At 32.5% G+C, this 24,682-nt stretch overlaps 1 protein-coding gene across 2 annotated transcripts in view; it reads left to right on the forward strand.

Moving 5' to 3' along the window:
* The window catches only part of LOC145256466 (carbonic anhydrase-related protein 10-like), a 696,397-nt gene that overhangs the window by 487,796 nt on the left and 183,919 nt on the right, over positions 1-24,682 (forward strand). For both annotated transcript variants that reach the window (XM_080115400.1, XM_080115401.1), the window contains exon 2: positions 2,009-2,062. In XM_080115400.1, the coding sequence (XP_079971526.1) occupies positions 2,009-2,062 (54 nt within the window). The remainder of the gene's footprint in view (positions 1-2,008; positions 2,063-24,682) is intronic.

Genomic DNA, 24,682 nt, shown 5'->3' on the forward strand with positions numbered 1-24,682 from the left:
AAATGGTCCAATTAGTTCATTGCAGATTATTCTAGCCTAAAAGAGAACACCTCCACCTCCCTGTTGACGATGGAATTGATGAGGGTAGGGAATCCAAAAGGACTCCAAACTTTGGCCCACCCATCCTGTCTATCAAGGGTTGCGCTGGCCTTATCGGCGAAAAAAACATTTTCAAAGCTGATTTTTATGTATTTCTGAGACCAAGCCAAACGTTTTTCCTTAATAGTTGGGTTTAAGTGCTTAATGCGTCTTGTAATTTCGTTTAAGACATTGCAGCATGTCTTTTTGGACAAGGAAGGTATTCCAGCCTTCGCAAATATAGCAGCACAGTTGCTGCTTGGATGCTAGGATAAGTTGACTGCGAATTTTTCTAACATCACGAGCAGAAATTGACTTTATTGTGTTTTTGTCCTTCCTTGGTTTGATGTTTGGATTTTCAACGAATGAAGATAATGTTTTTCGATTTCTTCCACGCTCCTTGGCTAGATCTACGAGAGATAAACCTTTTACTATGCCTGCAAGAACACGTTAGCTGTCAATGGACACTTTCTATGCATTTTGGGAGACCTGCAATAAAGTGATACACACTTAAAATTATCAGAAAATAGAAAAATAAGCATAATTTTCAAAATATTTGTTCAAATTCCAGAAAAATCAGGGAAATAGAACACCTTGCTATGCTCTTCCAGTGTAACAAATTTCACTTCTTTGCGTTTCATAGCAATTTCAGAATTAAAAAATATTGACCTGCAGTAATGCGATTGACAGGGTTTATATGTCGTTTTGCATCTCTACCTATCATTATTATTATTATTATTATTATTATTATTATTATTATTATTATTATTATTATTATTATTATTATCATTATTATTATTATTATTATTATCATTATTATTATTATTATTATTATTATTATTATCATTATTATTATTATTATTATCATTATTATTATTATTATTATAATTATTATTATTATTATTATTATCATTATTATTATTATTATTATTATTATCATTATTATTATTATTATTATCATTATTATTATTATTATTATTATTATTATTATAAATTATTATTATTATTATTACTACTATTATTATTGATATTATTATTATTATAAATTATTATTATTAATTATAATTATTATTTTTTATTATTATTATTATTATTAATGATTATTATTATTATTATTATAAATTATTATTATTATTAATTTTTATTATTATTGTTATTATTATTGATATTATTATTAATTATTATTAATTACTATTATTATTATAAATTATTATTATTAATTATTATTATTATCATTGTTAATTTTTATTATTATTATTATCATTATTACTATTATTATTGATATTATTATTAATAATTTTTATTATTATTATAAATTATTATTATTAATTATTATTATTAATTTTTATTATTATTATTAATTATTATTATTATTAATTATTATCATTAATAATAATAATATTATAATTAATGTAACTCATTATTATTATTATAAATTATTATTATTATTATTATAAATTATTATTATTATTAATTATTATTATTATTGCTATTATTAATTATTAATATTATTATTAATTATTATAAATTATTATAAAGAATTATTATTAATTATTATTATTATTAATTAATATTATTATTTATTATTATTATTAATTATTATTATTAATTATTATTATTATTTATTATTATTATTATTTATTATTATTATTATTAATTATTATTATTATTATTAATTATTATTATTATTAATAATTATTATTATTATAAATTATTATTATTACTATTATTAGTGCTATTATTATTAATTATTATTATTATTATTAATTATTATTATTATAAATTATTATTAGTATTAATCATTATTATTATTAATTATTATTATTAATTATTATTATTATTATTGTTGATATTATTATATTATTATTATTATCATTATTATTATTATTATATTATATTATTATTATTAATATATGTTTTTCTTTTTCAGTTTTACACTTTCAGTCAGATTGGTCTGATTGGTGGGGATATGAAGGCATATCAGGTAAATAGTATACATATATATATATATATATATATATATATATATATATATATATATATATATATATATACGAGCAAATAGTTACTAAAACATGTTAAAAACACTTTGAAAAAGAGTTAAAAACATATTTCATCTGAAAAGGAAACACTTGATACGTGGGTAGTCCTTAATCCGCGGAGTTTCGCAGAAATACTTTCCTTCTCGTCAGAGGGTAGGAATTAGCAAAATGCGGGATCGGATTTTGCATACAAAAGTATTTGATGAAACAACAAGTAAGTCAAAGATCTTACTTGATAACAAAAAGTAGAGCAGAGGGAATATGGTGAAGAAAAAGGTGATTACACGTGAATTGATGGTCTTGTGAAAGGTAAATAATCCAATGACGATATAATCCAATAATATAACTCCAAGAAAGTTAATTGAGTAAAATCCAAGGAAATCACGTAATTGGAAGATGGTGCAAAATAATCCAAAAGGCCGAAATCCATGGAATAATTCACAAATATTTACAAGGAAAAGAAAATTTTATATATATAATTATTATAGTAAAAAAAATAATTATATATATATATATATGTATATATATATGTGTGTGTGTGTGTATATATATATATATATATATATATATATATATATATATATATATATATATATATATATATTAAATTGTGATTCAATGAATTTCAAAAAACCTTTATTGAAATGAAGTGGTTGAGTTTCATATCAAAGATTTTTATTATTCTAAGCAAGACAAAGAATACTTTTGAAAATTAATCTCTTTAACCTATAGGGTTTCGATGTCTACCATCTCATCAGAGGAGAGAAAATATTAGCAAATATTTATAAAAGTGTGTACCCTATTTGTAAGCGAGGCATGGAAAGTCAGAGTCAAAATAATTAATTAGTCAGAAATCCTGTAGCAAGAGGATTTGAAGAAAAGGATATGAAAATTGTAGATCCAGATTGTGTGGTATATATATGTGTGTGTGTGTGTGTGTGTGTGTGTGTGTGTGTGTGTGTGTGTGTGTGTGTGTGTGTGTGTGCGTAAACCGTAGTATTGTCGAAATTATTAACATATCCAAAAACTCCGGAAAACAGTGAAGTAAAAACTGTAATTGTTAATGAAAATCGCGTTCAAAATAAATAGCAAGGTTTACACATCAAGACGTTTCTGCCAACTATTCCTCTGGTCTTCAACAGGATAGGAACCCTGAATCTCCTAACTGCATCCTTTGCAATTACTGCCTTCCATAGTTGCTGTCGTCTCACAACGTTTTGGTCAAGTAAGCCTCTGGCCGGCTTTGGGCAGGATTCAGGCAATTCTCACCTGGAACCGTACATATTCAACGTCTCTATCCACTAGGCCACGGGCCCCGAAGTTGGATTTTTTTGGTCCTATTTATCCACGTTTATTTATTATCTGATCTTCCATGGTCAGATCTGTACCGAATGGTACATATATTATTAGTAATAAAAATAATTAAATAATACTTATCTCAAGAATTCCAATTAAATAGTATATAAAACATCAGCTGATTTATATATATATGTGTGTGTGTGTGTGTGTGTGTGTGTGTGTGTGTGTGTGTGTGTGTGTGTTGTGTGTGTGTGTGTGTGTGTGTGTGTGTGTGTGTGTGTGTGTGTGTGTGTGTGTGTGTGTGTGTGTGTGATAGCAGGGCAGGTAGTTGCATGGAGTCAGAAGAGTTCAAAATAATAATGCCGATCAATAGATGATGACAGTCAAAATTTTATGTAATCATTGTAGTAATATGTCACTAATTTCGACACGATAATTAAGTAGATAACATTGTTTTTATTTGAATTTTTTTTTTTCAATTTTTTGGATTTTCCTTATGTTTCCAAACAAGCACTTTTTTGTAAACGTATTTTGTAGCAATTTATGCAATTCGATTATTTAACAAAATAGTGTAATATGATTATATATATATACAAGTTAGAAAAGCATTTTATCCAAGGCATGAAAATTGTTAAACAAAATGTTTTTACTATAGGCTTTAAAAGTAAAGGTACAAGATTCAATTTGAAATTTATTTATCTTCAAAGTGCACTTTTATAAATTTTACAAAGTAAGGTATAAAAATTTAATTTAAATTGAATCAAAAAATTACCTTGGATTTATTTTATGTAATGTACATTTTGTTGCAATTTAAAAACATTATCTTTCGTCTAGCAATTAATGATATAGATATAAAATTTTCAATGATTTTTTTAAAAAGTGCAACAAAATGTACATTACATAAAATAAATCCAAAGTAATTTTTTGATTCAATTTAAATTAAATTTTTATACCTTACTTTGTAATGTTTATAAAAGTGCACTTTGAAGATAAATAAATTTCAAATTGAATCTTGTACCTTTATTTTTAAAGCCTATAGTAAAAACATTTTGTTTAACAATTTTCATGCCTTGAATGAAATGCTTTACTAACTTGTATCTTATCTTTTTAAGATTATATATTAAAACTATCCTTCTCTCTATTTCAGTTTGTATTTCTCCTCACACCCCAACTCATTTTTGCAAGCCTCTCTTTGTTTCTTTCAGAATAGAAAATCTTTAAAATTTACTAAGGAACATATTTCATATAGGTTTCATTAACAAATATTCAGTGCATAACGAGAAAAATAAAGATGAAAATTTCGAAAGGACTGTGGTCAATAGTAGTCCTCGCCAGCGAAAGTCTTTGTTGTTGTTATTCTATTATTATTATTATTTAAAACATTTTGTGTCCTGCTCTTTCGTGCGAGAACTAATATACAATATTAGCGCATTGTTATAAAAAAATCTGTTGTCTTAAGTATCCATATTTCAACAGACGAATATCAAATATGCAAACACTTATTTTCACATAAAATATATTGAATTTTTTGTGATTAGATTCTCCTTGATATTTTACGCGTTTTGCGACAAAAATCTCAAAATTTTAGCTTTTAGTGCTATCATCGTTCTTCCGCCGAACGCGTCATATTTACGTGTATTTTATTACCAGGCAAGGTTGCTAATTGTGAATTAATTGATTGACTTGCATCGGTTTAATAAAGTTTTCGAACAAACACTTTTCTTAGTTGCGTTTTTTTTTAATCTATGATGTTCATGCGATGTGACCATTTAATAAAATGGTGTAATGTGATTATAGACATACGAACATAAAATTGTCTTAGCGCATATAGAGAAATTTTATATATAGATAATTTTGCCAATAGAATCAGCCAATATAAAAAGTAAATGTGATATTGGTAAGCGATAGATGTTTGACGATCACGTTAAAAAAAAAAAGAAACGTCCGTCATATTTGACAGGATAGTCTCACTTGTTGGGTTTCCATCAAACCGTCATTTAGCCAATATAATATCTGGCTATAAGCCAGAGAAAAGCATTGTGGCTCTTTTTGTGCTCCTACAGCAAAGATAAAAACATATTTATCGGCTAGACCCACTGATTTATAACAGGATATGGAAAAATATTTTGTAATCAATTCTCATTAGTATATATCTGAAGCTGAAACTAAACAATTACTATTAATAATAAAAATTTGGCATTTGTATTTCTAGCTGATGGAATCCATGTCATGTTTTTTACTTTTGTAATCAAAAAAAATCTATATATTAGGTACAATATAATAAAGAATTCAACAGAGAATTGACTCTTTAATAAGAAATATAATACTTGCATGAATTAAAATATATTTAAGCGTATCTTACGACTGGGCAACGCCGGGCATCCCTGCTAGTTGTAAATAAATTGATTGATTCGTATCGGTTTGATAAAGTGGTTAAAAGTAAAAGTTGAATAATTCGTTGTGTCGCCCATAACAGGATCTAAAAAAATATTTTGTAATGCATTCCTATTGGTATATGTCTGAAACTGAAACTAACCTATTACTTCTATTCATAATAGGCATTTGGCATTTCTGTTCCTTAAGTTGATCCTATTATTGTGTTTCTTAAGTTGAACCTATTATTGTGTTGCATAAGTTGAACCCATTTCCTATGAACCAATTAATTTTGGCAGTTGTGTTGCTTAAGTTGAACCCATTTCCTATGAACCAATTAATTTTGGCAGTTGTGTTTCTTAAGTTGAACCTATTATTGTGTTTCTTAAGTTGAACCTCTTATTGTGTTTCTTAAGTTGAACCCATTTCCTATGAACCAATTAATTTTGGCAGTTGTGTTTCTTCAGTTGAACCTATTATTGTGTTTCTTAAGTTGAACCTATTATTGTGTTTCTTAAGTTGAACCTCTTATTGTGTTTCTTAAGTTGAACCCATTTCCTATGAACCAATTAATTTTGGCATTTATGTTTCTTAAGTTGAACCTATTATTGTGTTTCTTAAGTTGAACCTATTTCCTATGAACCAATTTATTTTGGCATTTGTGTTTCTTAAGTTGAACCTATTATTGTGTTTCTTAAGTTGAACCTATAATTGTGTTGTTTAAGTTGAACCTATAATTGTGTTCCTTAAGTTGAACCTCTTTATTGTGTTGCTTAAGTTGAACCTATTATTGTGTTTCTTAAGTTGAACCTATAATTGTGTTGCTTAAGTTGAACCTATAATTGTGTTGCTTAAGTTGAACCTATTATTGTGTTGCTTAAGTTGAACCTATAATTGTGTTTCTTAAGTTGAACCTCTTATTGTGTTTCTTAAGTTGAACCCATTTCCTATGAACCAATTAATTTTGGCAGTTGTGTTTCTTCAGTTGAACCTATTATTGTGTTTCTTAAGTTGAACCTATTATTGTGTTTCTTAAGTTGAACCTATTATTGTGTTTCTTAAGTTGAACCCATTTCCTATGAACCAATTTATTTTGGCATTTGTGTTTCTTAAGTTGAACCTATTATTGTGTTTCTTAAGTTGAACCTATAATTGTGTTGCTTAAGTTGAACCTATAATTGTGTTGCTTAAGTTGAACCTATTACCTATAAACCCATTAATTTGGCAGGTAGGTTTGGTTTCTGTTTGAAACTAAAACTATACTATTATGGCCATTACTTATCTAGATTTGGCATTTAGCTGAAACTAAAACCATACTATTTCTTTTATTACTAATGGAGATTTGGTATATGTCTGTAACTAAATTATACTATTAGTTCTATTACTAATTGAGATTTTATATTCGTCTGACACTAAAATACTGCTAATATTAATGGAGATTTGGTATCCGTTTGAAGCTGAACCTATATTGTTATTTCTATTATTAATGGAGATTTGGTATCCGTTTGAAGCTGAACCTATATTGTTATTTCTATTATTAATGGAGATTTGGTATCCGTCTGAAGCTGAACCTATATTGTTATTTCTATTATTAATGGAGATTTGGTATCCGTCTGAAGCTGAAACTATATTGTTCTTTCTATTATTAATGGAGACTTGGTATCTTTACGAAACTAAATTTTTACTATTATTTTTATTATTTATAAAGATTTTTTGTTTGTCTGAAACGTAATCTATACTATTATTTCTATTATAAATAGATATTTAGTCTCTGAAACTAAATTTATACTATTACTTATATTACTTATGGAGATTTTTACCTGTTTGTCTGAAGCAGTAATAATTAATGGATATGTGCTATATATATATATATATATATATATATATATATATATATATATATATATATATAGTAATTTATAAAATATATATGGCGATTAAGCTACACTGAATATTCTGCGTTTCATCCAACTATAGGATTCGTCAGGCTTATGCGCATAAGCCTGACGAATCCTATAGTTGGATGAAACGCAGAATATTCAGTGTAGCTTAATCGCCATATATATTTTATAAATTACTAACTAGCTCTACCTACGTATTGAGCACTTTTGAAGTAAATACTTAAAGTTTACGCATAAATCTATACTTTCGTATATTAAATTTATGTGAATAAATGAAGTAGTTATATATATATATATATATATATATATATATATATATATATATATATATATATATATATATACATATATGAAACAGAAACTATACTTTCATTTCTACTGCCAGTCCTAGGTTTAGTTCGGTTTGGGTTTTTGTTTTACTGAATATCAATATATTTTCAATTTATCTAATGCGGATTCAATAAATGTGGCAAAAGTTTTAAGCTTCAAGTTATTAAATATTTATTATTTATTCGATGATGTTTGGTTTGGTTTTTATGTAGAGGAAAGTTGCTGTCTTGTTTTAACTTTCCCGAGCCTGATTGACTTCTGTATATAAAAAGAGAAAAAACAATAACCTCAATGTATATTTCTTGCATTTTAGGAGATGTCCTGTTCTCTTCCTTGCAACCTCTATCTCACAGAAGAGATGTTGCGAGTTTGTCTCTGATGTATCGTTATTTTCATGGAAAGTGTTCGACTGAGCTTCAATCTATGGTCCCCCCTCGCCAAACTTTCACAAGAAACACTCGTCTAGCTGTAAACACTATCAAAAATTCCCCCCACTCTTTATCTGTGCCTAAACCTAAACGTAGATTCCATGAACAGAGCTTCTTTCTTAGAACTGCACGCCTGTGGAATTGTCTTCCGTTTTCCTGCTTTCCGGCTGACTACAATATGGTTGTCTTCAAGTCTAACGTAAATAAGTTCTTGATGAGCCGTTCCATATAAGTTATCAAATTTACCAAATTTTCATTACTAATGATTACTATATTGTCCAATTTCTAATGTACACTCTTTAACCCTTATCCTTGAGTGGCCTATTGGCCTTGATAATGTGGTGATGCCTATGTAAAAAAAAAAAAAAAGAAAGACATTATTTTCAGACAGCCTGATCTGGTAGTTCCAGATCGACTTCGGTTATCCATCCTCTTTTTTCGTTTGTTTTGGGCTTGTGGGGTGGGGGTAGTATACTAGCGTCATAATCATGTACGTCATAATTGAAAGAATAATTGTAAAAATAAATCGGAGCTGCTGAGGCATCTACATGCGCACCCACCGTCGCTGCAATCTGGTGGGAATAGTCTCTTCTGCAAATAAGTATCAATTTGTTACTTATATAAATAAAACAGCAGATATATATATATGTGTGTGAAAATATCTGACGAAAAACCCTTAAATCACTAGTCAAATGATATAGAATTTAACAGGAAATAGTAGCCTTACACCAAGGATGGTTCCTATTTACAATGCCTCCCCACGGGAGAGAGTTAAACACCAGGGTCGTTTTGTTTTAACGTGGGGAAAATGGACAATTTACAATCGATCTCTGAAATCATATATATATATATATATATATATATATATATATATATATATATATATATATTAGACATTAAGAGGAGATTACAAATAGATATATAAATACCCGTTCACATACACCTTTCACAGTAAAGCTAGAACCCAGAATTAGATAGAATCGAGCAATTGCATCGACAACGGTCGTCAGTATTGCACACTTCATGAGTGCGACGACCTGGTTTCGGGCCTATGTTGGAGCACGTCACTGATGAGATGCAGTAGATGGGTCTGGCGTTGTCTGTGGTCGATGCAATTGCTCGATTCGACCTAATTCTGAGTTCTAGCTTTATCGTGAAAGGTGTATGTCAACGGGTATTTATATATATATATATATATGTATGTATATGTATGTATATATATGTATATATATATGTATGTATATATATGTATATATATATGTATGTATATATATGTATATATATGTATGTATATATATGTATATATGTATGTATATATATGTATATATATGTTTGTATATATATATGTATATATATGTATGTATATATATGTATGTATATATATGTATATATATGTATGTATGTATATATATGTATATATATGTATATTTATGTATATATATATATATACATATAAAAGAGTATATGGTAGTTTGCTTGAATCATTGTTGGTAAGGGAATATGGAAGTTTAAAAGCCAAAAGCAATGCGGAAAAAACCGGATTCACAAGAGTAAAGCAAAGAAAACAAACAAAAAAAAATAGACGCGTATGTTTGTGTAGAGAAATGTCTAACTGTTTATTCATCTATCATTTCTCACCTCGTTATATAATTAATTTGTAACCAAGTTGTTGGTATCTCCGATGTATATAAAGTCCGTTGGTGATATGGAACTTTGATTAATTTCGGGAGAAAATACCTCCCCTTTTCAAAAACAAAACAAAACAAAAGTTTTTAAGCTTCCATAATATATATATATATATATATATATATATATATATATATATATAAATCTATCTATATATCTATAAAAGTGAACGTGTCTGTCTGTCTGTCTGTCTGTCTGTGTACATTTCCCTACACAATAATCTGTCAATTTTTAGTCTATAGACTCGAAATTTGAAATACCGGGTACTGAGATTTGGGAAAATCGATGTGACGCGTGTCAGCCAGAAATTTGGCTGTTAAGGGGTCAAATTTCAACGATTTGACCTTTAAGAACTCTACCAAACTCCTCCGACAATTTTGTGTCTAGACACTTGAAATTTTAGATATAGGTTCCTTGAATCTGGATCTAACTTAATAAAGTGATTTGAGCCCGAAACTATAAATTTTAAGGGGTCATAATAGGGGTCAAAGTTTTAAAAAATTAACCTTTTTTTTGCTTTTTTTGCACAGCATACACCTCTAAACACCCGAGCAACGCCGGGCACCCCTGCTAGTATGTATATATATATATATATATATATATATATATATATATATATATATATATATATATGTATATATATAATACATACAGATATCAGTGTTTAATCCTTCCAGGATTATCATTGCAGGAAGATATGATTGTGTGATTTGAACCCTGCAACGTAGCCATCTCTGTCTTCAGTAGCAAGGAACAAACGACAGGGCCACCGTCAACCACAACGATATTCAAGTGAAATCAAACATTTATGAAATTTATATCACATTTATATAAAATTTATTATACGAGAACGGTCTACCGTGATCAGGCGATTAAATGCCGCGATCTCGCACGCAGCCTAAATGACGGATGTTTTATTTTAAACACACACACACACACACACTCATATATAGAGAGAGAGAGAGAAAGAGAGAGAGAGGGAGAGAGAGAAAGAGAGGGGGAGAGAAAGAGAGAATTGTCATCGCATTAACGATACGGCTGTAATAAAGAGATCCAAGCTAAAATAAACAAGAGTAATATGAAGGAACAAATGTAAGTCTTTGAATTTCAAAAAAATCTTGTACTATATATATATATATATATATATATATATATATATATATATATATAAACTAACATAATAATGAAAAAAACTGACATTTAACTACATCTAGGTTTAAAATAGATCAAATCACTAGATATCTACACGTCCTGCTAAAAAGGCGCACACAAAGGAAGGGGTGAACCCAATATCAACTGGGCCATCACCCTGTAAGTGCATATATATATATATATATATATATATATATATATATATATATATATATACATATATACATATATATATACATATATATACATATATATACACATATATATATACATATATATATATAATATATATATATATTATATATATACATATATATATACATGTATATATATATATATATATATAGGATTCGTCAGGCTTATGCGAAGAGTTGTGGTTATCTCGCGTTTTTATATACGCATACCTATATAGTTTTAGTTAGCCAATCAGCTTCCTAGTTTCCACCGCGCCCCTCCTAATCAGCCAATGAGCAAGAACTTACAGAACAAAGGCCCTGTTTACCTTAGGTTCAACTCTTCCTTTGTGTGTACTTTTTTTAGCGGAAGCCGTAGATATCTAGAGATCTGGCCTATTTTAAACCTACGTGTAGTTGAATGTGATGTTTTTAATTATTATGTTAGTTTAAGTTTCCAGTATTTGTTTGCTAGTGTTGTTTTCATTCGGTGTATTATTATTTTTTAACGTACTTTTATGGTCATAATATCGGGTTTTGAAATCTAAGGAAATCATACCTACGTGAAACAATATATATATATATATATATATATATAGAGAGAGAGAGAGAGAGAGAGAGAGAGAGAGAGAGAGAGAGAGAGAGAGAGATTGGTAACTCCATTTCACATATCCTGGAACTTCGAGTTTGAACACATAATAAAAACACAACTGTTTCTCAATTTTTTAGATGAGGATTAATTAATCGTATTATTTGGAATCTCCAGACTACTGTTCTCATCTTGTGTGTCATTTTCACGTTTAGATCGATGCAACCTCCAACCTTCTTTCAGGTGTATATTGTCCAACTCGGGAATGTTTTCGTCGAACTCGGGAATTTGGACGAAATCTCGAACTAACCCTATATTTGCTTCACGGGCGTATCATGCCCTCGTTCCGTCAGGCATGATTGGAAAGTCGTCCTAAGTAATTCGGCAATTGTATTTTTCAGTTGGCCACACTGAGAATTGAACCCTCAACCTTCAGGAGAATAACTGAGTTCGACAGAAAGATCCCTGAGTTCGACAAGATACACGTAAAGAAAATCGGAGACTACCACGCCCAGAGCGTTGTAAAAATGACACTGAAGATGAAGACAGTAGTCCGAAGATGCCACATACTACGAATAATCAATATCCTTCCTTATTTTTCTATGGAAATTAGTTTCATTATTTGATGGTAGATGTGTGGTGTGATGACTGCGATCGGAAAACCTTGTTAATCTGTGAATTCGTTTAGGAAGGTCAGTAATTCGAAATATGTAGACGAGCCGTTTTCTTGATGGGATATCACACATTTCATGCGATGCAATCATGTCCGACTCATACTTCTATAACTGATAAAATTGAATGAAACAAAAAAAAAGAATAATACACAACTATATATGTTTTAGCTTATTATAATATTCTCCCCCCCCCCTCCCAAATACATAGCTCGCTAGTAGGTCGAGCTTTCTAGAAAAGCAATTTGCGGTTATCACTTAGCGTCAGTATTGTTTTTTTTTTTGTTTTTGTTTTTTGTAAATAGAAATTGAGCTCCCTTGCTATTTTTTATGTGAAGATAAGCTAAGTCGCCGACTATAGTTCAGGGCGATCCAAAGGCTCCTAGTTCATTAGATTATATATCAAAGTGTAAATGGATCGCACTATCCCTTTCCCAAGATTACTCCACTCGCCCTTGATCCTCTCCTTATTGTAACAGAGCGCATATGGCCGCATGTGAGAAAATCAGTAAGGGAAATATAGCTGGCTAGCGGAAGTATTAGCAACAGCCGTAAAAGCACGTACGCAAATTAGCAAGTGTGCAGGAACTTGTGTCACAAGAAAAGGGAGACAAAAATACACCATGTGGTCGAGAAGAGAAGCAATTTGCGGCCGGGCAAGTTGGACGTGTGACGTCAAGTGCACTAGGTGGCGAGAAGAAAGACTTAAAAAAAAACGTGTGTGCGAAAAATACTTTTTGCAAGATAATGAAATGCGTTGCTTTGGAAGAACCACGAATAAATGCATTTTATTTGCACTTAAAAAGGTGCCGAGTCGGATTTTTATTTCTTTCCTTTTTCATTTGTTTTTCAATTATTTTTTTTTTTTTTTTTTGCGACAGTGCCGGGTGGCGTGTGGATCCGAGATGTTTGAAGTGTAATGACACAGTTAAAAAGTAACGGCCACGTCACTTTTTAATGCTGAGTGTTTAGCAAGAAAAAGTTTCTGGGGAATATATAATTCACAAGCAGTTCCCAGTCGCATGTAGATCGTCGTTAAGGGAGATGACGATGTCAAGTTTTGCAGCGCTTGCATGGAGATATCGACGCCCTCATACATACAGCGCCTATTATTCCCAAACGGTCACCCATGTGATACTGGCTAAGTTGAAAGTTGCTTAACTTCAGTGATCTAAATAAACATTATAATTTCCCTTGCTTTCATAGGGAGAGCAATTGGGAAAGAGTAATATATCCCGACTGCTCGCCAAACGGTCAGGTTTCGAATCTCAGTATGAAACATGTCTAGCTACGTAGAATAGGTGTGATACAGCGAAACAGTTCTAGTCTTCCTATTAACTTGACTCCTAACGAGGGCAAAGTTAGAAACAAGGTTATTTTGGAATGTGAAGAAAACCCAACTCCCCACAAAAAGGAGCTATCTGTATTGAAACAAACTAAAAATTGTCTCAATCTAAAATGAATTCTCTTTCACTTTTGCAGTAATATAGATACTACACTTTTGATCCTTGCCAAAAATCCCAGGATCAGGAGTTAATGATGAAGTCTGTGCAATTTCTCTTCTGGTCCTAACACTTGAATATAATTTTTATTCTTACTTTCGGAATATTATAATAGAGTTGGGAACTTTGCATCAATTGGGTGGAAGATCTTAATGGTTCTGATGCAGCATTCATTCTAGCGAGTTAAGCCAGCTTCCTTTCACAAATTTTAAATTCACAAACGGCCGTCGGTTTTTTGTGTATCTCGGTCAGGGGAGATAATTTTTGTTAAAGCCAAGATTAGCTGCTTATTTTGACTTCCGGTTTCTACATCGACGACTGAGAGACGATAACAATCAAGTGATGGTTCCTTCTTATTAATGACTAGCCTGGGTGCCCGGCGTTGCCCAGTCTTTGGAGATGTTTTTTGAGCAAAAAAAAAAAACAAACACAAAAAACGTATTTGTAGACAGGCGATCTCGAACTCGTACCGCGAAGGAGAGAAATTGCGCCCCTCGCTAAACCGGAAGTGGCGTGGGTTTAAATTAAGGCTAGTCAATCGAAAAGAGTGGATGACTTTCGAAAATATCGGCGAAAAAGGCGACCCCTCACTGTAGAAAAGTGCCCAGTTGAGGGTGAAGGAATTAATTTTTTTAGACAATATTTCGATATTTGTCGTCCGAAGGCATGTGCTAAGACGATATCAGTCTCGTGAAAATCCGTCTGCGAAAGTTTTAGACATACATACATACATACATACATACATTTAAACAGACATGTGAGATTTATATAATGGAAGATTATCTTTCCCTCGGATAAAATGAAAGCACCCACCCATTTTCTCTGTGTTAAGAATGGCTTTCTTATCCGCTTAAACATGTAGTATTCGCCAGACAAATGTTCAGCAGAAATCGGAAGACAAGCAGAGTAGATAAAGTTGTCTATTTCCACGTTAGTTTTGCACATTTCGCGGTCTAGCCTTTTGTCTACCCATCGGTTACTGGTCAGGCTCATTGTCACTTTACTTCGGTAATTTAACGAGAACTCGTGTGTCAGTGTGATTATGCTGTATACGAAAGAAGTGAATGTAAAATGGCATTAATTGGAATACGATGCCTCCGTTCAGTCTCCAAAGACAAAGGATACCTTCTGTAGGCGCTGCTGCGTGTGTAATTGTGAGGCAAGAGTTGCGCAATCCTCAATTATACGTCTCCTAAATCGGCACTGTTTGAGACCAGTGACAAGTAGAAGCCCATGACGGCTGGAAACAATGCAGAGATAAGCAGAGAACACATATGACACCTAGAAATCCCATATGGTCGCCCATTTAGTACTGATCAGGTTCAACTTTGTTTAATTTCGGTGATTCAGCAGGAACCGGTGTGTCAATGTGATTATGCCGTAAAGATTTAATTGGAATAGATTTCGGTAAACATATAGTTTTTAACCTCCTCAATGGCGTTTCCCTAAAATCAATGAGGTTCACATTTATAATCTTATCTTAATTTCTTTTAAATAGTCATATTTTTATTCTTTGTGTTATTTTTAATTGTTGCTATATTTGCCAGTTTTATCATTAAAACGAGCAACTATTCGTACTCCAGAATTTATTTTTCCTGGAAAATATTTATTTTCAACTTGAAAGGTTTAAGAGCTACGAAAATGGGAGTGGTACCATAAAAATAAAGGACTTTTTGTACTCAAGAGTTTATTTTTCTATGCAGTCACCATTATTCTCAATGCACCTTTGCCATCGATGAAATATATTATAAAGTTGCGATTTCAAAAGTAGTTGTCGGCAGTACAAAATTCGGCTTTAGTTCCAATACATCTATTTCGTTGAAAGGCAATTGAAACAGTGGTTTCTGTGTGTAATAGCAGCGATACAATCCGGAGTGAATCAAAAGGTCAGAAAGTCAGAGCAAGGGAGACCATAGATTGGAGCTCAGACGAGCACTTGCCATGAAAATAACGATAACGTAGAGACAGGCACGCGGCGTCTCTCTGGGGTGATGTAATGGAATAACCTATCATCCCTTCATAGATGAAATAAACTATAGATATATTGATCCTCTCGCGTGACTGATGCAGAAGGAAAAAAAGACAGGAAGAGGATAAGAAAAGATGTCGAGTAACTCTTAAGTCACCTGTATTCCCTTGTCTTTCACACATAACCCCGTTTTTCTTCTTATTTAAAGTAAGGATATAACATGGAGTTATACTATAAAGGACACATTCTTTTTAACATGGAACGTAGAGGTATACCTGATATAAATGTTCGGAAGCTATCCAAGTCAGCCATAGAGTATCGATATACTGTAGGACGGCGATGTACATCTGAGGACTTATTACATTTACCTTTTATTTTAACTGATATAACTGAGTGATCAGAGACAGACCAGAGGATAAACACTGTTGTAAGAAAAGGTCTAGGAAACTCGCATACTATCGAACAGTGTCAAGGTCACAGGTCGGTTCGTGAACAATATGTGTTAGTCTAACGTAGTGGTTAAATATTAACACCGACACGATATTGTATGCAAAAGGCTCGCAAAAAAACAAAGAAAATATTCAACTCGAGTATCTTTTTAGTTGAAAGAAAAAACATTTATTGGCCATCGTTTCATCACCAAACAACTGCCACGTATTTTTCAGGCCAACGACAATATGGTCGCATCCCTGCTTTTCGTCTCGGAATCAATTAAAAGTTTCCCAGTCCGTAGCCACAACTAACTGTTATGTCTGCAGATCGCATCATAGTACACGATACAATTTTTTTTTTAATTCTTATTGCAGCTCCCTTAAAAGTTCCAGTCGCACCAACACGTGCTTAAAAGTCCTCTCATGCCACCACATGGGTAAAAGTCTCTCTCACACCGGGACGTGGTTTAAAAAAACTCTCTACTGTGTTTACACGTGCTTTTTTCCTCTATTCCTTTTCTTTTCTCCTCTGCCTCTACTGTGACGTCACCTCGCGCCACGGTTTGGTCATTTGCATACGAAGGATGCCGTAAACAATGGAGAAATCATGACAGAACCTCCTCTTATCATGTCTTGTTTGAGCGCGCTAGCCATTCAATATTGTGAACTTTGAAGTCTCCACTGACGAGAATGTTCAATCAAGGATGAGCAGTGAAAATGCGGTCAATTTACTTAAAGATACGTTCAATGATAGTAACTCCGCTGGAGGGCGGGCGATAGAGGGTAAATGTAGTTTTTATTTATACTTTAAAATCTAAAAATACATACTCCGCATATGCCTACATTCATATTATTATTTTTTATTTTTTTATTTTTTGGTCCCCGATAAAAGGAGGGTGGACCTGTAAATTCACCCGTGTCCGTTCGTCCGTTCGTCTGTTCGTCTGTCTGTACTTTTCTCAATAATTACGCCTTGGAATTTTTTTTTTCTTGAAATTTTACATGATATGAGTAAAAAAAGTAACAGAATTTTTTTTTTCTTGAAATTTAAACATGATATGAGTAAAAAAAGTAACAGAACGGATTTTCCGGGAAAACTCCGGTTGCCCCCCTAGGGGTGCCTTTCGGGTTAAAATGGCTAAAATTAGCACTTTTGTACTTATTAAAAAAAAATTGATGCGTTGGATTTTTATAAAACTTTCTGAAAAGTTGGAACTAACTGATGCTTTATAATTTTGTTTGTCTATACTTCGCGATAACTATTGCGTGTGCCCAAGGGGGTCTGTTAGGGCTAATAAAAACATTCCATTTTTAGGACTATTTTACCATATTTGTCCACACTTTTCTGTGCATGTCTATTTAGCAGTTTTATTTCCTGGGACTAACACTTGATCTCTATTGCAGAAACCCTAGAGGATGACCCCAAATCTGTTGTGGAATGGGGGTAAAAATGGATAGTCACATTCAATGCTATCAAGACTAAGCTTGTTTCCTTCAATAATTACAAGAAATCTTCTCTACAAACAATAGCAATGGCCAAGAACACATTACCTGAAAGTACTTCTTTTAAACTCCTCGGCCTAACGTTTACAGGGAACATGAATCGGAATAAATACATTGAAAGCATTGCCAAGGTTGCTGAGAAGAAGGTAGGCTCTCTCTACCGTGCTAGAAAACTACTTGCGCCTGAAAGTATCCTGTACCTCTATAAGGCCACAATTCGCCCACATATAGAGTACTGTTGTCACATTTGGGCTGGTGAATCTGCTATTTGTCTCTCACTCCTAGACAAAGTTCAAAAGAGAGTCGTCAACCTGATATGTCCTCCTGAACTGTCATCTAGGCTTCAGCCTCTGTCCCATCGACGAAATGTTGCATCCCTGTGCCTGTTCTACAAATACTTTAATGGTGAATGCTCTGACGAACTACAAGCACTTATACACTCTCGACGTGAATACCCCGACAAACCCTACAAGCAGCTAAATCCCACCCCTTCACGGTAGAGATCCCTAGGTGTAAGAAAGCCTTCTACTCCAATAGTTTCTTACCCAGAACTGCTAGACTCTGGAACTCCCTTCCGGGATTCAGCTTTCCCAACTGTACTGATATGTTCAAGTGTAATGTGAAAAGAAATCTTGCTACTCATCTCCCTTTATATACCCCTGCAACTTATGTCCACGATAGTAGCTCCCTACTTCAAAGTGGCACTGTACCTTGTTTGGAGTGAAAATTGAATTTAAAAAAGTGTGTTCCTTTACACGTCAAACACTGAGTTAGTAAAGAAAGTTGAGAAGATTTGCTTACCTCTCCCAATTTACCATTTAAATACATTATAGTATTTTTTTTTTTGTCTCTTGTTCTTACTGAATTCCAGAATAAGAATTTATTTAGTCTGGTGGAACATCAAACTTCGTGCTGTTACTTGAGTTTACATCACTTTGGCCTTCGGGCCAAGATCAAAGTGTAGTATCTGTTCCGGCAGATACTGCAAGCAAATACTCTATGTGGGAGCGACCCTACAGATAAGACCTTGGTCAATGTAGGGGCAACCCTTCATACCAATTGTCACTATCCAGCTCCCCTACTCCCCGGGGAGTTGGTCCCCATTTCCCCTTCACTCCTCACATTAAAAATCGGCCATGTGCCTAATTTGCTCGGTGGGGGAGCAAATAAATACCTGGCCTTTCGGGCCAGGATCAAAGTGTAGTATCTGTTCTTCAGCTGCTGCACTTTAATTTCTTGTTCTCTCTCAGTGGAGGAGAAATCCTTCACGACTGAGACCATTTTAATTTTTGTTCCTTTTGTAAATAGGAACATCAGAAGGTAAACTATTCTTAATAAAACCCCCTGTGGGTTAGCCATACAGAGGGGATTATATTTGGGCCACGAATACTATGTGATTTTGAATATTTAGTCAAGGTTTTAATTGTAGCAAAAAGTACTCTATTGTCAGATTTCCCGGACAAATCCCTATACAGAGAGCGTCTAAAGGGAATTCAAGTTTTCTCCAACTGTGAAAATTGTTAAAGAACCTACTGTTGATTGTATATGTCAGGCCTTTTGGCTTGCATGGTAATAAAACTTTTCAAATACACTTGTGATGTTAGGCTGTGTAAGGTGTTTACTTTGGTCAAAATCGCCTGTTCCTACTTTCATTAGATTTTTTCGATTGTTGGCTATCGATACTTATCTGAGACATTCCGATACAAAACCTATCTAAGAACACTGCCAGACATATAAAGTACCTTCATGCGAAAATATTTAAAAATCCGCCCAGTCGTATTAGAGATAGAGAGTATTATATTATAATCATAACTAGCTAGACGCACGGCGTTCCCCGGTCGTACAATACGATTAATCATGATATTTTAATTTATGCAGATTGCGTACATATTATTATAGAATCAATCCTCTGTTGATTATTATATATTACGATGAACAATATGCCCGGTGGACTAATTTGCAAAAAAAAAAATTAAATAATCTATCTATATAATTATAAAGCTCAAATGACCTTGTAACGAGTGATGTAACCTACTTTCCGGTCACGACATCCGGTTGCACATGCGCGCATAAACATTAACCCATAACAACGCAGATTTGACCTGCGCACTGAAATACTAACGTTATTATTTCGAAATTATTATTTAACATGGGAAGAGTGGGGATGTTTTGCAACTATTCTTTATTACAACTATACTGTCGCTATTTTCTTACAACTAAACAACTTTAACCCGTTGACAAACATAAGAACAATTGTAGTAAAGCCAAGACTACTACTACTACTACTACTCTCTATCCGTCCCTTTTCCTTCCTTCCTTCCTTCTTTTTTATTTTTTGTTTACATTTCTAGATACGAAATAGTTGTGGGAGAACAGTGAATTTGTTGACACATTTACTAATCTGTTTCAATATTAGTTTTATTTTATTTTCTTTATTTAGGTTTTATTTTTTTGCTTCATGTTTTATTAATTTCTTTTTTTTTTTAGATTTTAAGTTTCTATAACTTGGTTGAAGGATTCCAATATGTTTTTTTCTTATATTTCTCATGTTCATGTGCGTTTTTGCTGCTTTCGTTGGCGTTCGATTCGTAGGAAAATCATGTTTAATTTTCTATTTTTGAGCGATTATTCATAAAAATAGGTAACTTTACACGAATAGGAAGGATTTTTTTCATGCATTAGTGATCCGTCCGTGATTTTTCATTTTAATATACTTTCATAGAAATGTTTCTGTTATGTCAAAGAAAAACTATTTTCTTTACGTCACAAGTTTCACGCAAATACATGAATTCCATAGCTAATATAGCATACTGACCCAACGGGTCACGGGTAGTCTAGTTAAATAATAATTATGATAATGTAGTTTATCAAATTCCATCAGTATGTGTTTACAATATCACGTCAGTTGATATTTGGGATTGACGATGAATGCCCTGGGAAAGTTATTTCTGCTTAATGTTTAGTTTTAAAATATGCAAACGAAGAAATGATTTGCGGCGATTTTTAATTGTACCTTTTCTTTTATTGTGAATTGAACTCATTAATAAGAAAATTTAAAATAAAATAGTAAGCTACATTCGATCCGTAGTTTAATGCTTTACCACTGAGCTGTACCTCCAGATGTCGATAATTCTGTTCTTTTTGTTTTTTTTTTTGTTTTTTTTTAAGAAGATATTATTTGTTTAAATTTTATTATCTCCCTTGCAGGTGTAACGTACAAAATTCTTCTTTTTTGTCTATAAGGAAAAAAAACTATTTTTAAGGTCGGATTTTAACGATTTTCCATACTTATCTGATGTATTTCTGCGCAAACAATATCTAAGAACACTGCCAGACCTTTGAATAAAATTAAAATTTGAAAAGGATGAGCTCAGTCGTTTCTGAACCTATAATGAAGAAACTCACACACACACACACGCACACACACACGCACGCACACACACACACACACACAAAATGACTTTTATATAAGAGCAGAGATTACCAGTAGTAGTAGTAGTAGTAGTAGTAGTAGTAGTAGTAGTAGTCGGTGCAAGTTAATTTTGTATGATTAAATTCCGTGTCAATTTCGGACGAATAATCGGATTAGTTTCATCATTGAGAAAAAAAGAAAAGAAAAGAAAATGACGAAGAAAAAGAAAATCCTGATCAAAAATCGAAAACCAAAATTAGAAAAAGAAACGACTTAACATGAAACTAGTGAGAGAGGGGTGAAGGATGAGGAGTTGGAAAGTAAAGAATACGTCATAGAATGAGAGAGGAGCAGAAGAAGAAAGAAAAATAGGTGAAAGGAAAGAGAGAGGGGGTATGGTTTTAAAAAGACTTCTTAAGTCCTTTGTCTCTTCTTTTTTTTTCCATCTTTCTCATATGGGTTGAAAGGAAGAAAGATATTTCTGATTTTTTTTTTTTTTTTTAGATGTGGATTCATTACTCGTATTGTTAACTGGGTCCTTCAGACTACTGTTCTCATCTTGGGTGTTATTTTCACTACGTTTCGGCCGATGTAATATCCGACCTTCTTCAACTGTATCTTGGCGAACTCGAAAATTTTTCTGTCGTACTCTAGGAAATCTGTACTGAATTTCGTACGGAACCTTTTATTTAATTCACGGGGGCAGCATGTCCTTGTTGCGTCAGCCATGACTGGGTAGAAGTCCTAAGTAATTCGCAGTTGTATTTTCAACTAGCAGGTCGCCCGGTATTTTGATTAATGCAGATTTCGTATTCATTATTATACCAGCATTTCAGCCCGATATTGCCCGGGTGTTTGGATGTGTCTGTTGAACAAAAAAAAAAAAAAAATGTAGTAGTAGCAAGGCAAGCTCGAACCCGTACCGCGAAGGTGGAAAAGAACTGGGTAAAAACATAACGTCTATGCTGTTACGACCACCGCCAAACCGGAAATTTAAAATTAAGGCTAGGAAATCTAAAGTAGAGACTAACTTTCAAAAATATCGGCGAAAAAAGAGCCCCCCCCCTCCTGTAGAAAAGTGCCTAGTTGAAGATGTTAATGTTTTTATCCAATTTTTCGATATTTGTCGGATGAAAGGTCGAAATTTAAAACGATACTATATTCGTGGTAAAATCCGTCGCCTCTATTGAAAGTTTAAGGCAGACATGCAAACATACATAAATACATGCATTTATATATTAGTAACTAAAATTTTTTGACCCAAACAGATGAAAAAGCTTGCCCTTTGTGGAAAATTTCAAATATTTAGACCAGAAATTGTCTGAGTAATTTGGAAGAGACCGCAGAGGTCAATTTTTTTTTAACTTTGACCCCTTTTTTGACCCCTTAAAATTTATTGTTTTAGGCTCAAATCAAGTTATTAAGTTAGATCCATGCCCAAGGAACCTATATCTAAAATTTCAAGTGCGTAGACGCAAAATTGTCGGAGGAGTTTGGTAGAGTTCTCCAAGTCAAATCGTTGTACTTTGACCCCTTAATCGCCGGATTTCTGGCTAAAACCCGATAATATCGATGCTTTCCAATCTCAGTACGCTGTATATCAAATTTCGAGTCTGTAGACTAAAAATTGACAGAGTTATTGCGTATGGAAATGTACACACACACAGACACACACACAGACACACACACACAGACACGTTCATAGATAAATTATATTGGACTCAATATATAGTAATGATTTAAAAAGTCTTTAAAAAATGACTCCTGCGCCATCACGGAGTATCGAAACCATAGCGTTCAGCTTACGATTTAGTTTTTCCTTTGATGTTAATGTTTGAGCTATGAAAACATGTTTGCTGCAATGTTAAAAATTAAAACATAAACCAATGGCTATTATGTTACGCATACATATTCGTAATGCCGTTGTTCGACTTTGATCTGGCAAAATTCCATCTTTTTAATTTTCACACTTTTGCACCGATTTCCCTCGGCTAAAACCCAAATATAAAGTTTCGAATAGGTTGGATTACCCTATATATTAATTTTCATGTCTGTAGGCGAAAAACTGACAGAGGAGTTTGATAGTTAAAATTTTTTAAACAAATATGCATGCACATACATAATATATATAGAAAGAGCTTTGTGTCTACTATAACCTTTTTACGCAAATATTACGCAAGTATAAATCATGTAGAATATCTGCATAGAATATAATTACACGTAATAGTTAAATAAAGATGATCATCCCGTGAGAAAACCGAAAATACTGGTAGGGAATTAATTAGAATGAATGTTTAAAAAAATATGCAAATTAGCTAGATCTTTTGCTAGTAAATGCAATTCCACAACTCATATATAACATAATTGTATTTTCGTTTTAAATAAATAGAAAAAAGGTTTTTAATATGAATATCAATACACACAAAAATACCCAAATTTATAGAAGTATACATTTTGCCTGCTCTGATGGTTGAACATTCAACCTCAAAAGGATTGTGACTTAAAACTGATTATAACCAAGAGCTTTATCCATTACGCCATGAGTCCTTGCGAATAATTATTTAATGTTGTGCAGATTTCCCGAGTTCGACAGAAAGATTGACAACACCTGAAGAAGGCCGGAGATTGCATCGAGCGAAAAGTTGTGAAAGTAACACCCAAAATGAGAACAATAGTCTAGGAAATGCAAATAATAGGAAGAAAGTTATATACAGTGTAACCCGAATATAAGAAAAACGCATATAAGAGAGATTTTCTCTGGTCCCAAATTAGAGCCTGTGTTAATGTACAGTATAACCCGGCTCGGATATAATAAGAACCCCCGGATGTAAATGTAACCCGGATATAAGAGGGGGCAAGAGGAGAAGTCTCTTATATCCGGGTTATACTGTACAAAGATTTTAGAAGAAGAAAAAAGAACGTGCATCGGAGAAAGAGAGAGAAGGAGGGAAGAGACAAGGAGAGGAGTAGGAATAAATAACGGCACAAAGAGAGGAAGGGGGAGGAAAAAGAACAATAAATGGACAGATACAGAGAAAGAGAGAGGGGGTTAAAAATACATAGAGAGAGGAGTAAAATAAAAAAACTGAAAAGAAAGAGAAAGATATATAGAAGGAAAGATGGTAAGGATATGAATAGAAAGC

The sequence above is a fragment of the Euprymna scolopes genome, chromosome 32 (assembly GCF_053919585.1).
Source record: "Euprymna scolopes isolate OS-2025 chromosome 32, ASM5391958v1, whole genome shotgun sequence".
In the NCBI taxonomy this organism is placed as follows: domain Eukaryota; kingdom Metazoa; phylum Mollusca; class Cephalopoda; order Sepiida; family Sepiolidae; genus Euprymna; species Euprymna scolopes.